The sequence below is a fragment of the Antechinus flavipes genome, chromosome 1 (assembly GCF_016432865.1).
Source record: "Antechinus flavipes isolate AdamAnt ecotype Samford, QLD, Australia chromosome 1, AdamAnt_v2, whole genome shotgun sequence".
Taxonomy (NCBI): Eukaryota; Metazoa; Chordata; class Mammalia; order Dasyuromorphia; family Dasyuridae; genus Antechinus; species Antechinus flavipes.
This window is the reverse complement of record NC_067398.1, coordinates 497579499-497594673: the sequence shown is the minus strand read 5'-3', so window position 1 is coordinate 497594673 and position 15175 is coordinate 497579499. Positions and strand designations below refer to the sequence as shown.

General features: G+C 33.6%; 1 protein-coding gene across 2 annotated transcripts in view; it reads right to left on the bottom strand.

Annotated features, from left to right (window-relative positions):
- The window catches only part of ROCK1 (Rho associated coiled-coil containing protein kinase 1), a 124560-nt gene that overhangs the window by 75789 nt on the left and 33596 nt on the right, over positions 1-15175 (bottom strand). For both annotated transcript variants that reach the window (XM_051970361.1, XM_051970362.1), the window contains exon 2: positions 6311-6392. In XM_051970361.1, coding sequence (XP_051826321.1) covers positions 6311-6392 — 82 coding nt within the window. The remainder of the gene's footprint in view (positions 1-6310; positions 6393-15175) is intronic.

Sequence of the window (15175 nt, the reverse complement as noted above, 5' to 3'; positions counted from 1 at the left end):
GGCAGAGAAGAGAAAATATTCTGATAGTGAGATTGGACCCTATATTGTTCTTAAGGGGAAAGGAAAATCACAGTGGAACTATTCTTATTTCATCTTCCCCACTCAATCTCAAGCTGCATTTGCATAACCAAATGTAATCAGAACATGTTTTTCCTACTCACCTGATAATTTTTAGGAGCCTAAGTTACTAACAACAACAACAAATAGGTTTGTATCAGATATGCTCTTCTTAACAGCAAAGTCCATATGTAGCCTTAGTGCCTTGTATGCTATGTTTTTGTTCAACTGTCAGTCAGATATGACTCTATGATGCTATGGACTTCTGTCCAAGGAATGCTCTTGGCAAAGATACTAGAGTCGTCTGCCATTAGCTTCACGGGTGGCAAACCTGCCCAAAGTAACAAAGCTAGGAAGTATCTGGGGGTAAATTTGAACTCAGATCTTTCTAACCCCAAGCTCAGCATTCTATCTGCTATTTTACCTAGTTGTTTCCCCAATTCTCTACAAACAGAAAGGACATATGTTTCATTAATTTCAATTACAATTACAAATTCAATTATAATTAAGCAGATCATGGCTGCCTAATTAGTGGTCTTTTTGTTTTTGTCATTAGTCATTCTATATATGCTTTCTTTCATTCTGTAAAAGTTCATAGAGTTACTTATTTCTCTAAATAACTCGTATTTATCATTTCATTTCATTTCTTATAGCATAATATATATTAACAGTTTGTTCAGCTACTTCCCTGTCAATGGGTAACATTTCCTACTTTTTGTCACTGCATAAAGCAGTGTTCTGAAGTATTATGCCCAGCAATTAATGATTTTAAAAATAAGATTCATTAGTTTAACAGAATATTATTGTACCAAAAGCAAGTATTCTTAATATAAGACTTATAATAAATGATGCAGAGTGACAAACATTAACTAAGAAAATAGTATCTGTAATGACTACTACAAGATAAAGACAATACTAAAAGATAATGCAAATATAATGGATGATTTTGGTTCCAAATAACTAAAATTTAAATAGCAAAATACAACAATGGAAGATTATAAGTACTCTCAAGTGTAATTACTATTAGATTGTATTTCCTTAATTTTCCTTATGAGAAAGTTTTGGAGGGAAAATTATTTATTGGGAAGTGAATAATATCTCTATAAAAATTTCAAAAAATAACAAAGATCTTTGTCTTAGGAAGATTACTTTGGTATGTACATAAAGGATAAATTAGAGAGGCAGGAAAATCATTAAGGAGTCTAAGAAGTGATTAAAAACCTTAAAGGACACAAACAAAGAAAAGGGAGGGATAATAAGTAGAAGTAAATTCGACAGAATTGGTGAATGGATGTAAAACTGATATAAAATGGCAAAGGTTACAAACAAATGATCGAAGGATGCCAGTGGCAAGAAGTCTGGAAAAGCAGTTAATTTAAGAAAAGTAAGTTTAATTCTAGACATGTTGAGTTTGAGATACAAGTGAATCTAGGCAGAGATTTCCATCGGTTAATCCTTCATTAGGAGATTCAAGAATGAAGTTCAGGAAAACGGTATATAGATTTTTGGATTTATCTGCATATATGTGACAACTGAACTCATGAGGAGCTGATAGAATCATCAGAGGAGCTAATTGAAGGAGAGAAGAGAATAGCACCTAGAACAGTTTGGGGATAATCAGATTGGGAGAAGGGCTAGAATAGAAAAGGAGATGAATAATGATCCAGAAATGGAAGCTGAGAAGGAGTAGCCAAATAAAGACCATCAAAGCAAAGGAGAAAATCCAAAAGGAGGTTATGAGAACTGAAATTTTTTTTTTACCAAAGTGTTTTTGTTTTTTTTTTTTTTTTAAAATTTTAATAGCTTTTTATTTACAAGTTATATGCATGGGTAATTTTCCAGCATTGACAATTGCCAAACCTTTTGCTCCAATTTTTCCCCCACCTCCTCCCCTAGATGGCAGGATGACCAATACATGTTAAATATATTTAAGTATAAATTAAATACAAAATAAGTATACATGACCAAACCGTTATTTTGCTGTACAAAAAAGAATCGGACTCTGAAATATTGTACAATTAACCTGTGAAGGAAATCCAAAATGCAGGCAGGCAAAAATATAGGGATTGGGAATTCAATGTAATAGTTCTTAGTCATCTCCCAGAGTTCTTTCGCTGGGCATAGCTGGTTTAGTTCATTACTGCTCCATTGGAACAGATTTGGTTCATCTCATTGCTGAATATGGCCAGGTCCATCAGAATTGATCATTATATAGTATTGTTGTTGAAGTATATAATGATCTCCTGGCCCTGCTCATTTCACTCAGCATCAGTTCATGTAGGTCTCTCCAGGCCTTTCTGAAATCATCCTGTTGGTCATTTCTTACCGAACAATAATATTCCATAACATTCATATACCACAATTTATTCAGCCATTCTCCAATTGATGGGCATCTACTCAGCTTCCAGTTTCTGGCCACTACAAAGAGGGCTGCCACAAACATTCTTGCACATACAGGTCCCTTTCCCTTCTTTAAGATCTTTTTGGGATATAAGCCCAGTAGTAACACTGTTGGATCAAAGAGTATGCACAGTTGATAACTTTTTGAGCATAGGAGAACTGAAATTAAAAAAAGAAATCTTCCTATTTTACAACTGAAAAATCACTGGCAAATTTCAAGAACAACCTGTTTTAGTTTTCTCTAAGAAGCACAATTGTACCAATGGATAGATATGGTGAGACTTCAGCACTTCCTAATAATTAGACCTGTTTAAAAATGAAAATATAATGGGAAGCAATGTAGTAAAGTAATGAATTTCCCATTACGGGGCAGGGGTAACTTCCATGTAAAATCAAAAAGCTGATCTTGAAATCAATATTGAAAAGGATTTACTTGCTCAGTTAGAGGTTGAACTAACTGATCTGAGGCCCTTCCTAGGATACATTAATTTTGTTTTTATTTACTTCTCTTTAAAACTTGGCATTTTATATCTACCTTCGTGTTTTCAAAAAACTGAATCCTATGCCTCCACATCTCCACTTCCCAGAATCTTTACCTTCTTTGAAAACTTAGGTCAGATACCAAATTATTCATGCAATCTTCCTAAACTGACCCTTCTCTTTCTTACCAAATATTCCTAGAATATGTTGTCTGGTCTCTTCTTTTAACCCATATTCCTAATTTATACTTAATTGATATATAGGTTATACTCCTTTCCCTCAACTCCTAATCTCAGTAGATTATAAATTTTTTGATCCTTGTTTCATGATTTCCTAGAACAATGACTTGCATATTTGATACTTAATGTCTGTTGAACCAAACTGGATACAGGTGGTAGGGAGAAAGAAAAATTTGGAATACAAGGTTTTATAAAGGTGAATTTTTGAAAACTATCTTTGCATTTATATGGGGGGAAAAGCTATTAAAATAAAAAAAAAAGCTATTTTGCTTTACAATGTTATTTACTCTTAAGAAAATGTTCTAGTTCTGCTCACTTCACTCAATAAACAGTTGTTTTTACTACTTAGAACTTTCTGAAATTTTTTTTCTGCCTTTTCCCAGCATATTACATTATGTTCAAGTAATACAATTTGTTCAACCATCCCCAAAATTATGGTCATGATCTCAGATTCTAATTCTTTTCTTTTCTCCTTTAATCTCCTCATAATTATCAGTAATTTTGTTCCTGTTGTTCTTGATGTCTGTCTAGTCTATTTTAGTTTTCAAGATACCTATTATTTGGATAAGGGTTACAACCTTCTCTTCTAAACTATTCTTCTAATTCTTTGCACTAGAGTTTCTATTGTATTTTTTATGTCTTGCTTCACTTCTAGGTATTCATGACCTTTTGGGAAGTCTTTTTTCATGAGTCTCTGCATAAAGTTATTACAATTACCCTTCTCTTTTTTGGAGGAATTTCTAGATTTATAATAATTTTTTACTGGTAGATAATCTTCTTGGTTTTCCCTAATGTTCCCTAATGTACTTTTGGGCAAATTGCCTCACCTTGTTTGGTCTTACCCTGGATCAGTCAGATTCCTGTTCTGACCTCCATTTCCCAGGGTTAGTTCATCCTAAATTTTTTAATGGAAAATAGTCTCTATTCTTTAAAAAAATGCATTCTACAGAGGGATAAAGAATGTAAAAAAAACAAAGATACAACAATCTAATAAGTGAGAGAAACTACTTGGGGGATCAAGAAAAGCTTCATGGATTAGACAGTAAATAAAGTGAACTTTAAAGACTGGTAAGTAGTTGTAGTAGGGAGCGAGTAAATTCCAAGCATGCAGAAGAGCCTTTACAAAAGCATGTAAGTAGAAAATGAAATACTGAGTTCTAAGAACAAGAAAGCCAAATCTGGCTGGAACAAAGAATGAATAAAAAGGGATAATGTGAAATGTGTTTAAAAAAAAAAAAGTGTGGTGAAACAGGAAGAGTTTTAAACGTTAAACTGAGGATCTCATTTTAACCTAGAAGTAACAGAGAACCACTGACCAATCTTGAACAAAGGAGAGGCATGATCAGATTTGTGATTTAGAAAGGATATTCTAGCAGCTTTGGCAAGGATGGACTTAAAAGAGGAATGAATGACAACAGGAAAGATAACTGGGAGGCTACCATTATAGTAGAGAGTTAAAAAGAAAAGACAAGTTCCCAGGGAGGAATAAAGGTCACAAATAGAGGAATTAACCTTAAAATGGAGAAGGTCACTTCTGTCGAGTGAGAACAACTAGAAGAAAGAATGTGATGACTATCCTAGAGTGCTCAGCTATAGAAAGGAGAGAAAGGGGAGCTTACAATGTATAATGTCTATTTTCTAATTCAAGTAAGCCATAAAAATTGTTGTCTTCCACTGAGATAAGGCAGTGAATGGCATAGAAGGCTTGAGGACAAAAATGAGGATTTACAATTATATGTTGCTTCTTCTGATAGAATGTAAGCTTCTTGAAGATAGGGACTGTTTCATTTTTGATTCTGTACTCCCAGGACTAAGTATAGAGCTTATGAATATTAAGCATTTAATCGTTTTTGATAGCTTGCAACATGACATGATGAGGAGCACGATAGTCAAATCAGAAAGTAATTCTAAGAGGAGTATCTAGAAGTTAATACAAAGGGATGAAGTCTAAAACAGGGAGCACAATTAGCTTTAATGAAGTTTAGTTTTAAAATGGGTGTATTATTTTAATATATTTAATGTGTATTGGATTACTGGCTAGCTAGGGGAGAGGATCGGGAGAAGAAGGAAAAATTTGGAACACAAAAGTTTTGCAAGGGTCAATATTGAAAAATTACTCATGCATATGTTTTATAAATAAAAAGCTTTAATAAAAAATAAAAACAAAATGAGTATATTGTCATTTAATTCAACAAACCCCATTTAATTCAACAAGCATTTATCCAATAGATATATGGAATTACATAGAACTAAGTAAATCAAAAAGATAACACCTTATATAAAAATTAAAAGTGAATCAACAATAATAATAGATCAATCCTCACAATAAGTCTTATAAAGTAGGTGTTTTATTCCCATTTTATAGATGAGAAACCTGAGACAGGAAGGGGTTGCCCCACATCCACAGCTAGTAAGGATTTTCACTCTGCTTCCTATTCCAAGTACAAAGTTCTACCCACAGATGCTCCCTTGCTGTCTCAATAGTTCTAAAAGACTAAGGTATGCAACTGTGAAACTCCATAACATCAACTTTAAAGTAGCTTTATATCCCAGTACAAAATATAATCTCTCTTGGAAAAAAAAGAACAAAAATCAAAAACCCTCTAAGTAGATATCTAAATATCATAATCATGATTATATCTCAAAAGAACTTTATATATAGATGATGGGTTTCCAACTTAAAGAAATTGAGGCTAATTTTTTGGACAAGTTTTTCAACCATATTTAAAAATGAGACCACCTGACACCAAATTCTATTACAACTCTTTAGAGACTGGAGTCTTTTTAAGACTCTTTTACATAATTACTACGGAAGAGTAACATAATCTACTATCTCGTAATAACAGAATCATATGAAAGAGGAGCAAGATAAACATAGTTTTTGAAAATCTTTCCATTTTAGCCATTATATTTATATTTTAGCCATTATCTATTCATGAACACAATCTTTTATAAATGTTAAGAAACAATAAAGTAATGATTCTCTTCCTTTCTGACACTACATAATCCTAAAATGGAAACATTAATGAACAAATTTTTTAAACCACAAATGGAAATAAGAAAGAAAAATATGAATTACACAAAAAGGATAAATAAATAATATTTGGCCTTCTTATATAGGTATGATTACTTACATTTGCTTAAAAAGTTGTCAATATTTTTGTTTTTTCTTAGTGCAGGAAAATCCAAATCATATACCAAAGCATCCAATCCATCCTAAAAAAAAAATAAGCCAAAAAAAGAGATTAGTTGACTATTTGAATAAATTTTTTTCCTATGAATTTTTTTTGAGGGAAGGAGAGGAATACATTTTAAGAATATCCTCATAACTATGAGCAGCCAATACCTGGTTGTATTGCACTGGAATTTCTAAAGAATCAACAATCAATCAAGATTAAAAGAGTCCAGATAACACTTCAACAAGAAAAGAACAGAAATAGTTGAGACTATCAACTCATTTATAAGAGCTTACAAAGTAGGATAACAACATAACTTTGCAACAAAAATGCAATAGAAGAAAAAGAAAGTTTAAAAGGATGAAAATAAAGTAGAAGATAGAAGATAAAAATGCAGATCTATAAAAAATTTATAATAAGCTTTTCACTATCAAGGACAGTAGAACAACCATGACTGTACTTATAGTACTCAAGGAGTATATCAAGTACACCAAAGAAAATAGAGGTAGAAAGATAAGCTGGATCAAAGTATATATGTAAAGGAATTCCATAAGGAGATTGATTCTACCAGATATTGGATGTGAAAGTATCTGAAAGATGAAAATATGCTAGATTGGGGGAGAGGGGAGTTGGGGCTCTCATATCAGGAGATGCTGAATATAAGATACAAGATATACACAAAATAACCTTAGAGAAGGTGCTGGAGGAGAAATGGAGATCCCGGCTAAGTCTTGAAGGAAATCAGTTTCCAAGAAAGGACAGCAATGAGACATGCAGAAAAGTTTTTTTTTAATTTATTTTTTTAAATTTTATTTAATAATAACTTTATATTGACAGAATCCATGCCAGGGTAATTTTTTTTTACAACATTATCCCTTACACTCGTTTCTGTTCCAATTTTTCCCATCCCTCCCTCCACCCCCTCCCCTAGATGACAAGCAGTCCTATATATGTTAGATATGTTGCAGTATATCCTAGATACAATATATGTTTGCAGAACCGAACAGTTCTCTTGTTGCACAGGGAGAATTGGATTCAGAAGGTAAAAATAACCCGGGAAGAAAATGCAAATAGTTCACAATCGTTTCCCAGTGTTCTTTCTTTGGGTGTAGCTGCTTCTGTCCATCATTTATCAATTGAAACTCAGTTAGGTCTCTTTGTCAAAGAAATCCACTTCCATCAGAATACATCCTCATACAATATCGTTGTCGAAGTGTATAATGATATCCTGGTTCTGCTCATTTCACTTAGCATCAGTTCATGTAAGTCTCTCCAAGCCTCTCTGTATTCATCCTGCTGGTCATTTCTTACAGAACAATAAACATTCATATACCACAATCAGAAAAGTTTTTAAAAGGGTCAGATTGTAAAAGGCTTTAAATTCCAGGTAGAGAGGTTTAATGTTCGAATCTAGAGACAACAGGAGGCTGCTGGAGTTCATAAAGCAGGGACAATGTGGGGCAAAACATATTCAGACCTTTGCTTTAGGAAATTATTTTGACAACTGTATAGAAGATAGATATGAGTCAAGACAAAGCAAATAGACCAAATAGTACCACCATCAGCTTTATAAAAGCAGATAAGTTTAAAGTGTTTGTGAATCATATATGAATGCCAGCTATTGTTAATATCATTATGAATATCTATACATAACTCAATTTAATAAAGTGCTTTAAAGTATCTAGCCCTATCTTTGTGATCCTAGACACATCACTTAACTGTGCTGTCTCAGTTTCTCCTAAGTCGTTCTGTCTGGGTACCATGGTTTTCAGGCTTTGCAAACTATACAGGGGGATGGTTGGCTGATATGGTGGGACACTTGTCCTCAAACTTTTAAAAAAGGGGGCCAGTTCACTGTCCCTCAGACTGTTAGAGGGCCGGACTATAGTAAAAACAAAAACTTTGTTTTGTGGGCCTTTAAATAAAGAAACTTCATAGCCCTGGGTGAGGGGGATAAATGTCCTCAGCTGCTACATCTGACCCACGGGCCGTAGTTTGAGGACTCCTGGGAGGAATGGAGAACACTGGGGGAAGAGAGGTCAGGTGATAATGACCCATCTATACTATTAGCTGTCTCAACTAGTAAAACAGAGGAGCTCATTTCTCTCATTTCATTTGCTGCTCAAAATTTCTTTTTATGGATGGATTCTCTTTAAACAATTAAGCTTTAAATTTTTGTGTGACAAAACGCCAATATATTTGAAAGAAAAAAACCTCAAATTTTTATACAATAACACTGTATAATCATTTTCTCTATCTTTTTTTTCCTATCTAAAGGAAGTCAAGTATTTATCTCACAACAATACTGTAAAGTAGAGAAAAATTAGCATTACCACCCTAATTTTACAAATGGAAATGCAGCATAAGATAATAGAAAGAAACAACACACTAAATATTTTCAAACTGATTTAAATGACACTAGACAAAGACTCAATGGGCATATCTGTAAAGTGGGGATAGGTACAGCCTTTGTGAATTATATAAAGTGTTTTTATAAACTATTTTTTAAAAATGTGGGGTAGTGAGGAGGCACAGTGAATAAGAGCATCAGCCATGAGTCAGGAGGACCTGAATTCAAATCTGGCCTTAGACACTTAACACTTCCTAGCTATGTCACCCTGGGCAAGTAACAACCCCAATTGCCTCAGCAAAAAAAAAAAAAAAAAAAAAAAGTGAATTAGTATGAGGAAATTAAGGCCCAGAGGTTAAATGGCCTTCTCCTGGTCAAACAGAAGAAAAAAAGTAAAGAAGCAGTCAGATCTTGAATTCAAATCTTTTTAAACATTTTTTATTGAAGCTTTTTATTTTCAAAACATATGCACAGATAATTTTTCACCATTGACTCTTGCAAAACCTTGTATTCCAATAATTCTGATAAATGTTGGAGAGGATATGGGAAAACTGGTACACTAACACATTCTTGGTAGTATTGTGAAATGATCCAACCATTCTGAAAAGCAATTTGGAACTGTTTCCAAAAGGTTATAAAACCGTGTATACCCTTTGAGCCAGCAGACTCACTTTAAAAAGGGAAAAGGACCCATATGTACCAAACATATTTGTAGTAGCCCTTTTTTGTAGTGGAAAGGAACTAGAAATTGAGTATATGCCTATCAGTTGGGGAATGGCTGAATAAATTATGGCATATGAATATAATGGAATATTATTGTTCTGTAAGAAATGATGAGCAGGATGATTTCAGAAAAGTCTGGAAAGACCTACATGAACTGATACTAAGTGAAGTGAGCAAAATAAGGAGAATACTGTATACAATAACAAGAACATTATATGATGATCAACTGTGATGAATTTGGCTCTTTTCAACAATGAGGTGATTCAAGGAAATTCTAATAGACTTGGGATGGAAAATATCAAACCCATTCAGAAAGAGAACTCTGGAGACTAAATGTGGATCGAAGCATAGTATTTTCACCTTTTTGTTTATTTGTTTTTTTCTTTCTTGTGTGTGGGTTTTTGTTTTGCTGCTTTTTGGGGGGGTGGCCTTTTGGTGATTTTTTCTTGCATAACATGACAAATATGGAAATGTTTAAAAGGATAGCACATATTTAACCTATATCAGATTGCTGTCTTGAGGAGAGGAAAGATATGGGAAGGAAAGAGAAAAATTTTACAAAAATGAATGTTGAATATGCCAATAAATCTGATAATCTAAATGAAATGGATGAATACTTTTAAAAAATATAGATTGCCCAGATTAACGGAAGAGAAAATCAGTTATTTAAATAGTCCCAATATATAAATTTTAAAATTTAAATAAATTTAAACTTTAGAAAAACAAATTGAACAAGTTATTAATGAACTACCTAAGAAAAAAGTCTTCAGGACCAGATAGATTTACAAGTAAATTTTATCAAACATTTAAAAAACAATTAATTCCAACACCATACAAACTAATTGGAAAAATAGGGGAAGAAAGTATCCTATAAAATTCCTTTTAAGACATGGATAGAGTCAAAATAAAGAAAGAAAATTATAGATCAATTTCCCCTAATGAATATTGATGCCAAAATCTTAAATAAAACATGAGCAAAGAGATCACAGTAACTTATCACCAGGATAAACTATGACCAAGTAGGATTTATACCAGGAATGCAAGGCTGGTCTAATCTTAGGAAAACTATTCACATAATTGACTACATCAATAACTAAACCAACAGAAATCATATGACTATATCAATAGATGCAAAAAAAAAAAAAAAAAAAAAAAAAAGAAGAACAAAATCCAACACTCAGTCCTATTAAAAACACTGGAGAGCATAGAAATAAATGGGAGTTTTCCTTAAAATGATAAGTAGCATCTATCTAAAACCATCAACAAAAATCATTTATAATGAGGATAAACCAGAAGTAATCTCAATAAGATCAGGGGTGAAACAAGGTTGCCCATTATCACCATCACCATGATTATATTAGAAATGTTAGTTTTAGCAATAAAAGAAAAAGAAATTGAAGCAATTAGAATAGGTAATGAGAAAACAAAATCATCATTCTTCACAAATGATATGATGATACACAGAATCAACTGAAAAACTACTAGAAACAATGAAGAATTTTAGCAAAGTTGGAGGATACAAAATAAATTCATATAAATCATCAACATTTCTATATGTTACCAACAAATTCCAGCAGCAAGAGATAGAAAAAGAAATTCCATTTAAAATATCTATAGGTAATATAAAGTATTTGGGAGCTTATCTTTCAAGACCAAGTCAGGAACTACGTAAACACAATTATAAAACACTTTCCACACAAATAAAGTTAGATCTAAACAATTGGAAGAATATTAAGTGCTCACGTTGATGTCTCCTTACTAGAAATGATACCATCATAGTTCTCATCGGAGGGGAAAAAAAAATCTCCATTCTCATTCCTTGGCATTATTTCTCTAATGTCAGATTCAAAAATCATAGGGTCTCAGGCTTATTTCATGATAATTTATATCAATATTCCTTCATCTCCCAGAAAACTACCCCATATAATAGCAACTTTTTCAAATGGGATGGAGGGGTACAGTATAACTGAGCAATATATTGGAAAAAGTCTAAAACTAAGCTGTACAACATTAGTACACCTCCCACTTATGCAAAAGGAAGAGGTGAGGATATCCTCTCACATTTCTTCTTTGACGCCATACTTGCTCTTTACAATGAACAACATTCACTTGTTAGGGGCACAACCAGCTGGCTACTGGGTATTAGGGAGCCACTTGCTAGTGGCTGCTGGGGATCTAATTCTGTCCAGCAGAAGAGATCCCTTTACGTGAGAGGATGATAAAGATACAAGGAAAACTGAGACACCATGCGTTCTCTGACCTCACTCCTCTTCCTTCTTGCCTCCAATTTTTTTCATTCACAATTTAAGCAACATCTGTGTCAAAAAAAGGCTTTGCAATTCCTTCAAGTATGTTATGATTCACAGCTATGGGGGCTTTCAGAAAATCGACCTGCCCCTTCACACTTAGGCATAGTCCTTAACAATTCCCCTGTTTTTGTTTTATGGGAACATGATTATTTTTCCCCCAACAACGTGGTCAGTAAATTTGAAAAGTATTGTAAAGCGATTGTTTGAATCCACATGTGGAGAAATGCCAACAGAAGTATCAAAATCTTTTCTGGGTGGTTGCAGGGTAAAACACTATAGAAGGTGTTGAATCTTGTGAGATGTAATTTGCTCTAACATCACAATAATCCATCATGGAGGCAAACTTCCTGACAAATAGAGAAGTAGGATTGTAGTCAGAGTAGGCATTTTTCCTAAGTCCCTCCTCAGTCTCCTGACTCAGCTCTTTGATGTGTGGGCCCATTTAATTACCCCAATGACAGTCTTACCCTGTCTCTTCTCCACAAGTTACCAAAGGAACTCTCCAAGGAGAATTCCACTCACACATCCTACTCACAAACAGCTATGGAGCATTGGGGCTTCTTTGTTTCTTGTGTTTCTTATGCCCCATGTTGGGCTGATTTGCAATTCCTTCAAGTATGTTTTCAGAGGGAGGGCTTTCAGAGAATCAACCTGCCCCTTCCCACTTAGGCATGGTCCTCAATATTCATTTTTGATTAGTGGTGTCTCTGTGTATGAATTATTCTTTCCATTTACTTTGTTCTAACAGTATAAATTGTTTTCTTGATTCTACATTACTACACATAGAATTTTGCATGCTTCTTTATATTCGTTGTATTAACTATTTCTTACAGCATATTCCATTACTGCACCACAATATTTTTTAGTTATTCCTCAAATCATGGGCCATCTACTTTGTTTCTAATTCTTTGCTATCACACACACACACACACACACACACACACAAAACAAAACAAAAAAACAACCACTGCTATAAATATATATTGCCTTCTGTTATTCTCACTTATATATACATATATGTATATGTGTATGTATACATAGCTTGCTTTCCATGTAATTTGTTTGAATGTGGTCTTCCCCATTTGATTGTACATCCTTGGGTGCAGAGACTGTCTTTTTGCCTCTTTTTGTACCCACATAGCTTATCAAAAGGGATAAAGTGTCTGATCTTGAGTCAGGAAGGTCAAATCTAGTTTCATACACTTATTAGCTGTGAGACCTTGGTCAAATCACTTAAACTCCTCAGAACTCTATATACTTTACCAAGAAAACCCCAAATGGGGTCACAAAGAGTGAGATGCAACTGAAAAGAATGGACACAATATATGTTGACTGATTGATGTAAATGAGAACTTCCTTCTTATCAATGGCACCCTTGCGCACAAGTACAGTAATGGATCACAGGTCAAAAGATATAGGTATTTTAATCACTTGATTTGCATAATTTCAAATGGCTTTCCAAAATATTTGTACTAAGTCACAATTCTATCAACAATTCACCAGTGTGTAGGGTGAAACTTTGGAGCTGGTCTGATTTGCCTTTTTTTTTTTTTTTTTTTTTTTTTTTTATCATTTGTGATTTGGAGCATTCTTTTGATAAGATATAAGAACTGAGGGTAAGATCCTCTGGTGGATGTAGCAGATTCTTTGTAAAAGAATTCGGAAACCCCAAGTTTGTGGCAAAAGGGGATTTGTTTGACTTAAGAAGACAGCTTCCTTAGTGGGCAAAGAATCCTGACGGGGTAGTTTGCAAAGATGGAGTTACACTGAGAAGAAAATATCTTCATCAGTAGGCAAAATCCTTTTAGGACTTATGCAAAGATGTCTGGGCATATAAGGCTAGATATATTGGGGCGGCTTTTGGCTGAAAACCAGGACCAATTTCCTGATGAATAAGGGACTAATCTCCAGCTCAACAGAGGCCTTAGCTATGCCTGACACTGAGATTGCCAATTAAATGAGATTACTTATCTGAGTGTTGCCCTTATGGACAGAAGGGTGTGCCCTTCCTAGAGGTCGGGAGGGTTTGAGATCCTGAATCACTTTCATGTACAATTTTTTTGGAGGGGAATTGTCTGGATATATCCTTTAACCAGTTATCTACTGGGAAGTGGCTTTTGGTCACACATGTTAATTGTTTATATATTGAAAACTTAATCCTTTAAAGAAATATGATACAAAGATTTTTTTTCCAATTCAAACACTTCCCCCCTTTCTTATCCTAGATGTATTAATTTTGTGTAGTTTTTCAGTTTCCTATAATAAGAGTTATATATTTTATCTTTTCTTCTTATTGTTTAAAAATACATATCCTCTTAGAGCACCAGTCCTGAAGTCAAAAGGATCTGAGTCATACCTCAGACACTTAACACTTTCTAGCTGGGTGACCCTGGGCAAGTCACTTAATTTCAACTGCCTCAGGGGGTAAAAAAGTACCTATCTTCTTGTGTGTTAATTGATCTGTTTCTCTTTCAATTTTTCATAATATGATATTTAACAATATATCACATATCTATTTAGAATGTATTGTGGAATGTTGTTGTGTTAAGGTGTTAGTCTATGCTTAATTTCTGCCAACAACTGTTTGTTTTTTTTAATTTCCCAGCAGTTTTTTATCAACTAGAGAGTTCTTTCTTAGATAACTTATCTGCCAGTTTCTCCAACACTACGTTACTGAGTTCCATTGTTTCTGATTGTCCTTGTCTAACATGTAATGTAACAATGACCTACCTCTCTATTTTTGTGGGGTTTTTTTTTTTTTTCAATAAGAGATGGTTTTTGATGGCTGCAGCATTATATATTTAATAAATTTTTCTGAGTTAGCCTGGGATTCTAATAATTATTTATAACCTTGTCACAATAGAAAACTTATTTCTGAATTGTAAATGAGCAATTTTTAAATTTAGAACAGAATATTTACAAATGGAAGACTGTTTTCACCAGGATTCTTGGGTGGTTTATTTCACATATTACCACTCACAAACTTAACAGCAGAAACTTGGACTTGGTAAATCTACCAGTAACAGTTGCTCTTAACCAATTGTGTAATCAATCAATAAGCATTTATTAAACACTTACTATAACTAAGTATGATGTTAGGTACCAGAATATAAAAACAAAAGAGTCCATGCCCCCTCAAGAAACTTATATTCTATCGGAGGAGATGGAACACACATGCAAGTACATGCATACATGTACAAAATACAATAAATACAAAATACAAATACAAAATAAATACAATGATACAGGATCATTTGGAAAGGAGAGAAAGACAAAAAGGATTTATATGAGAAGGAAAGCTAGAGATTTTAGGACATTGAGTTGAAAAGAAAGAGAATTCCAGATATAAACGATAGCCTTTGCTAAAACATAAAGGTACAAGATGGAGTGGCACTTATGGGGAACTGTAAAAAGACCAGTTTGCCCACATCAAAGAGAACC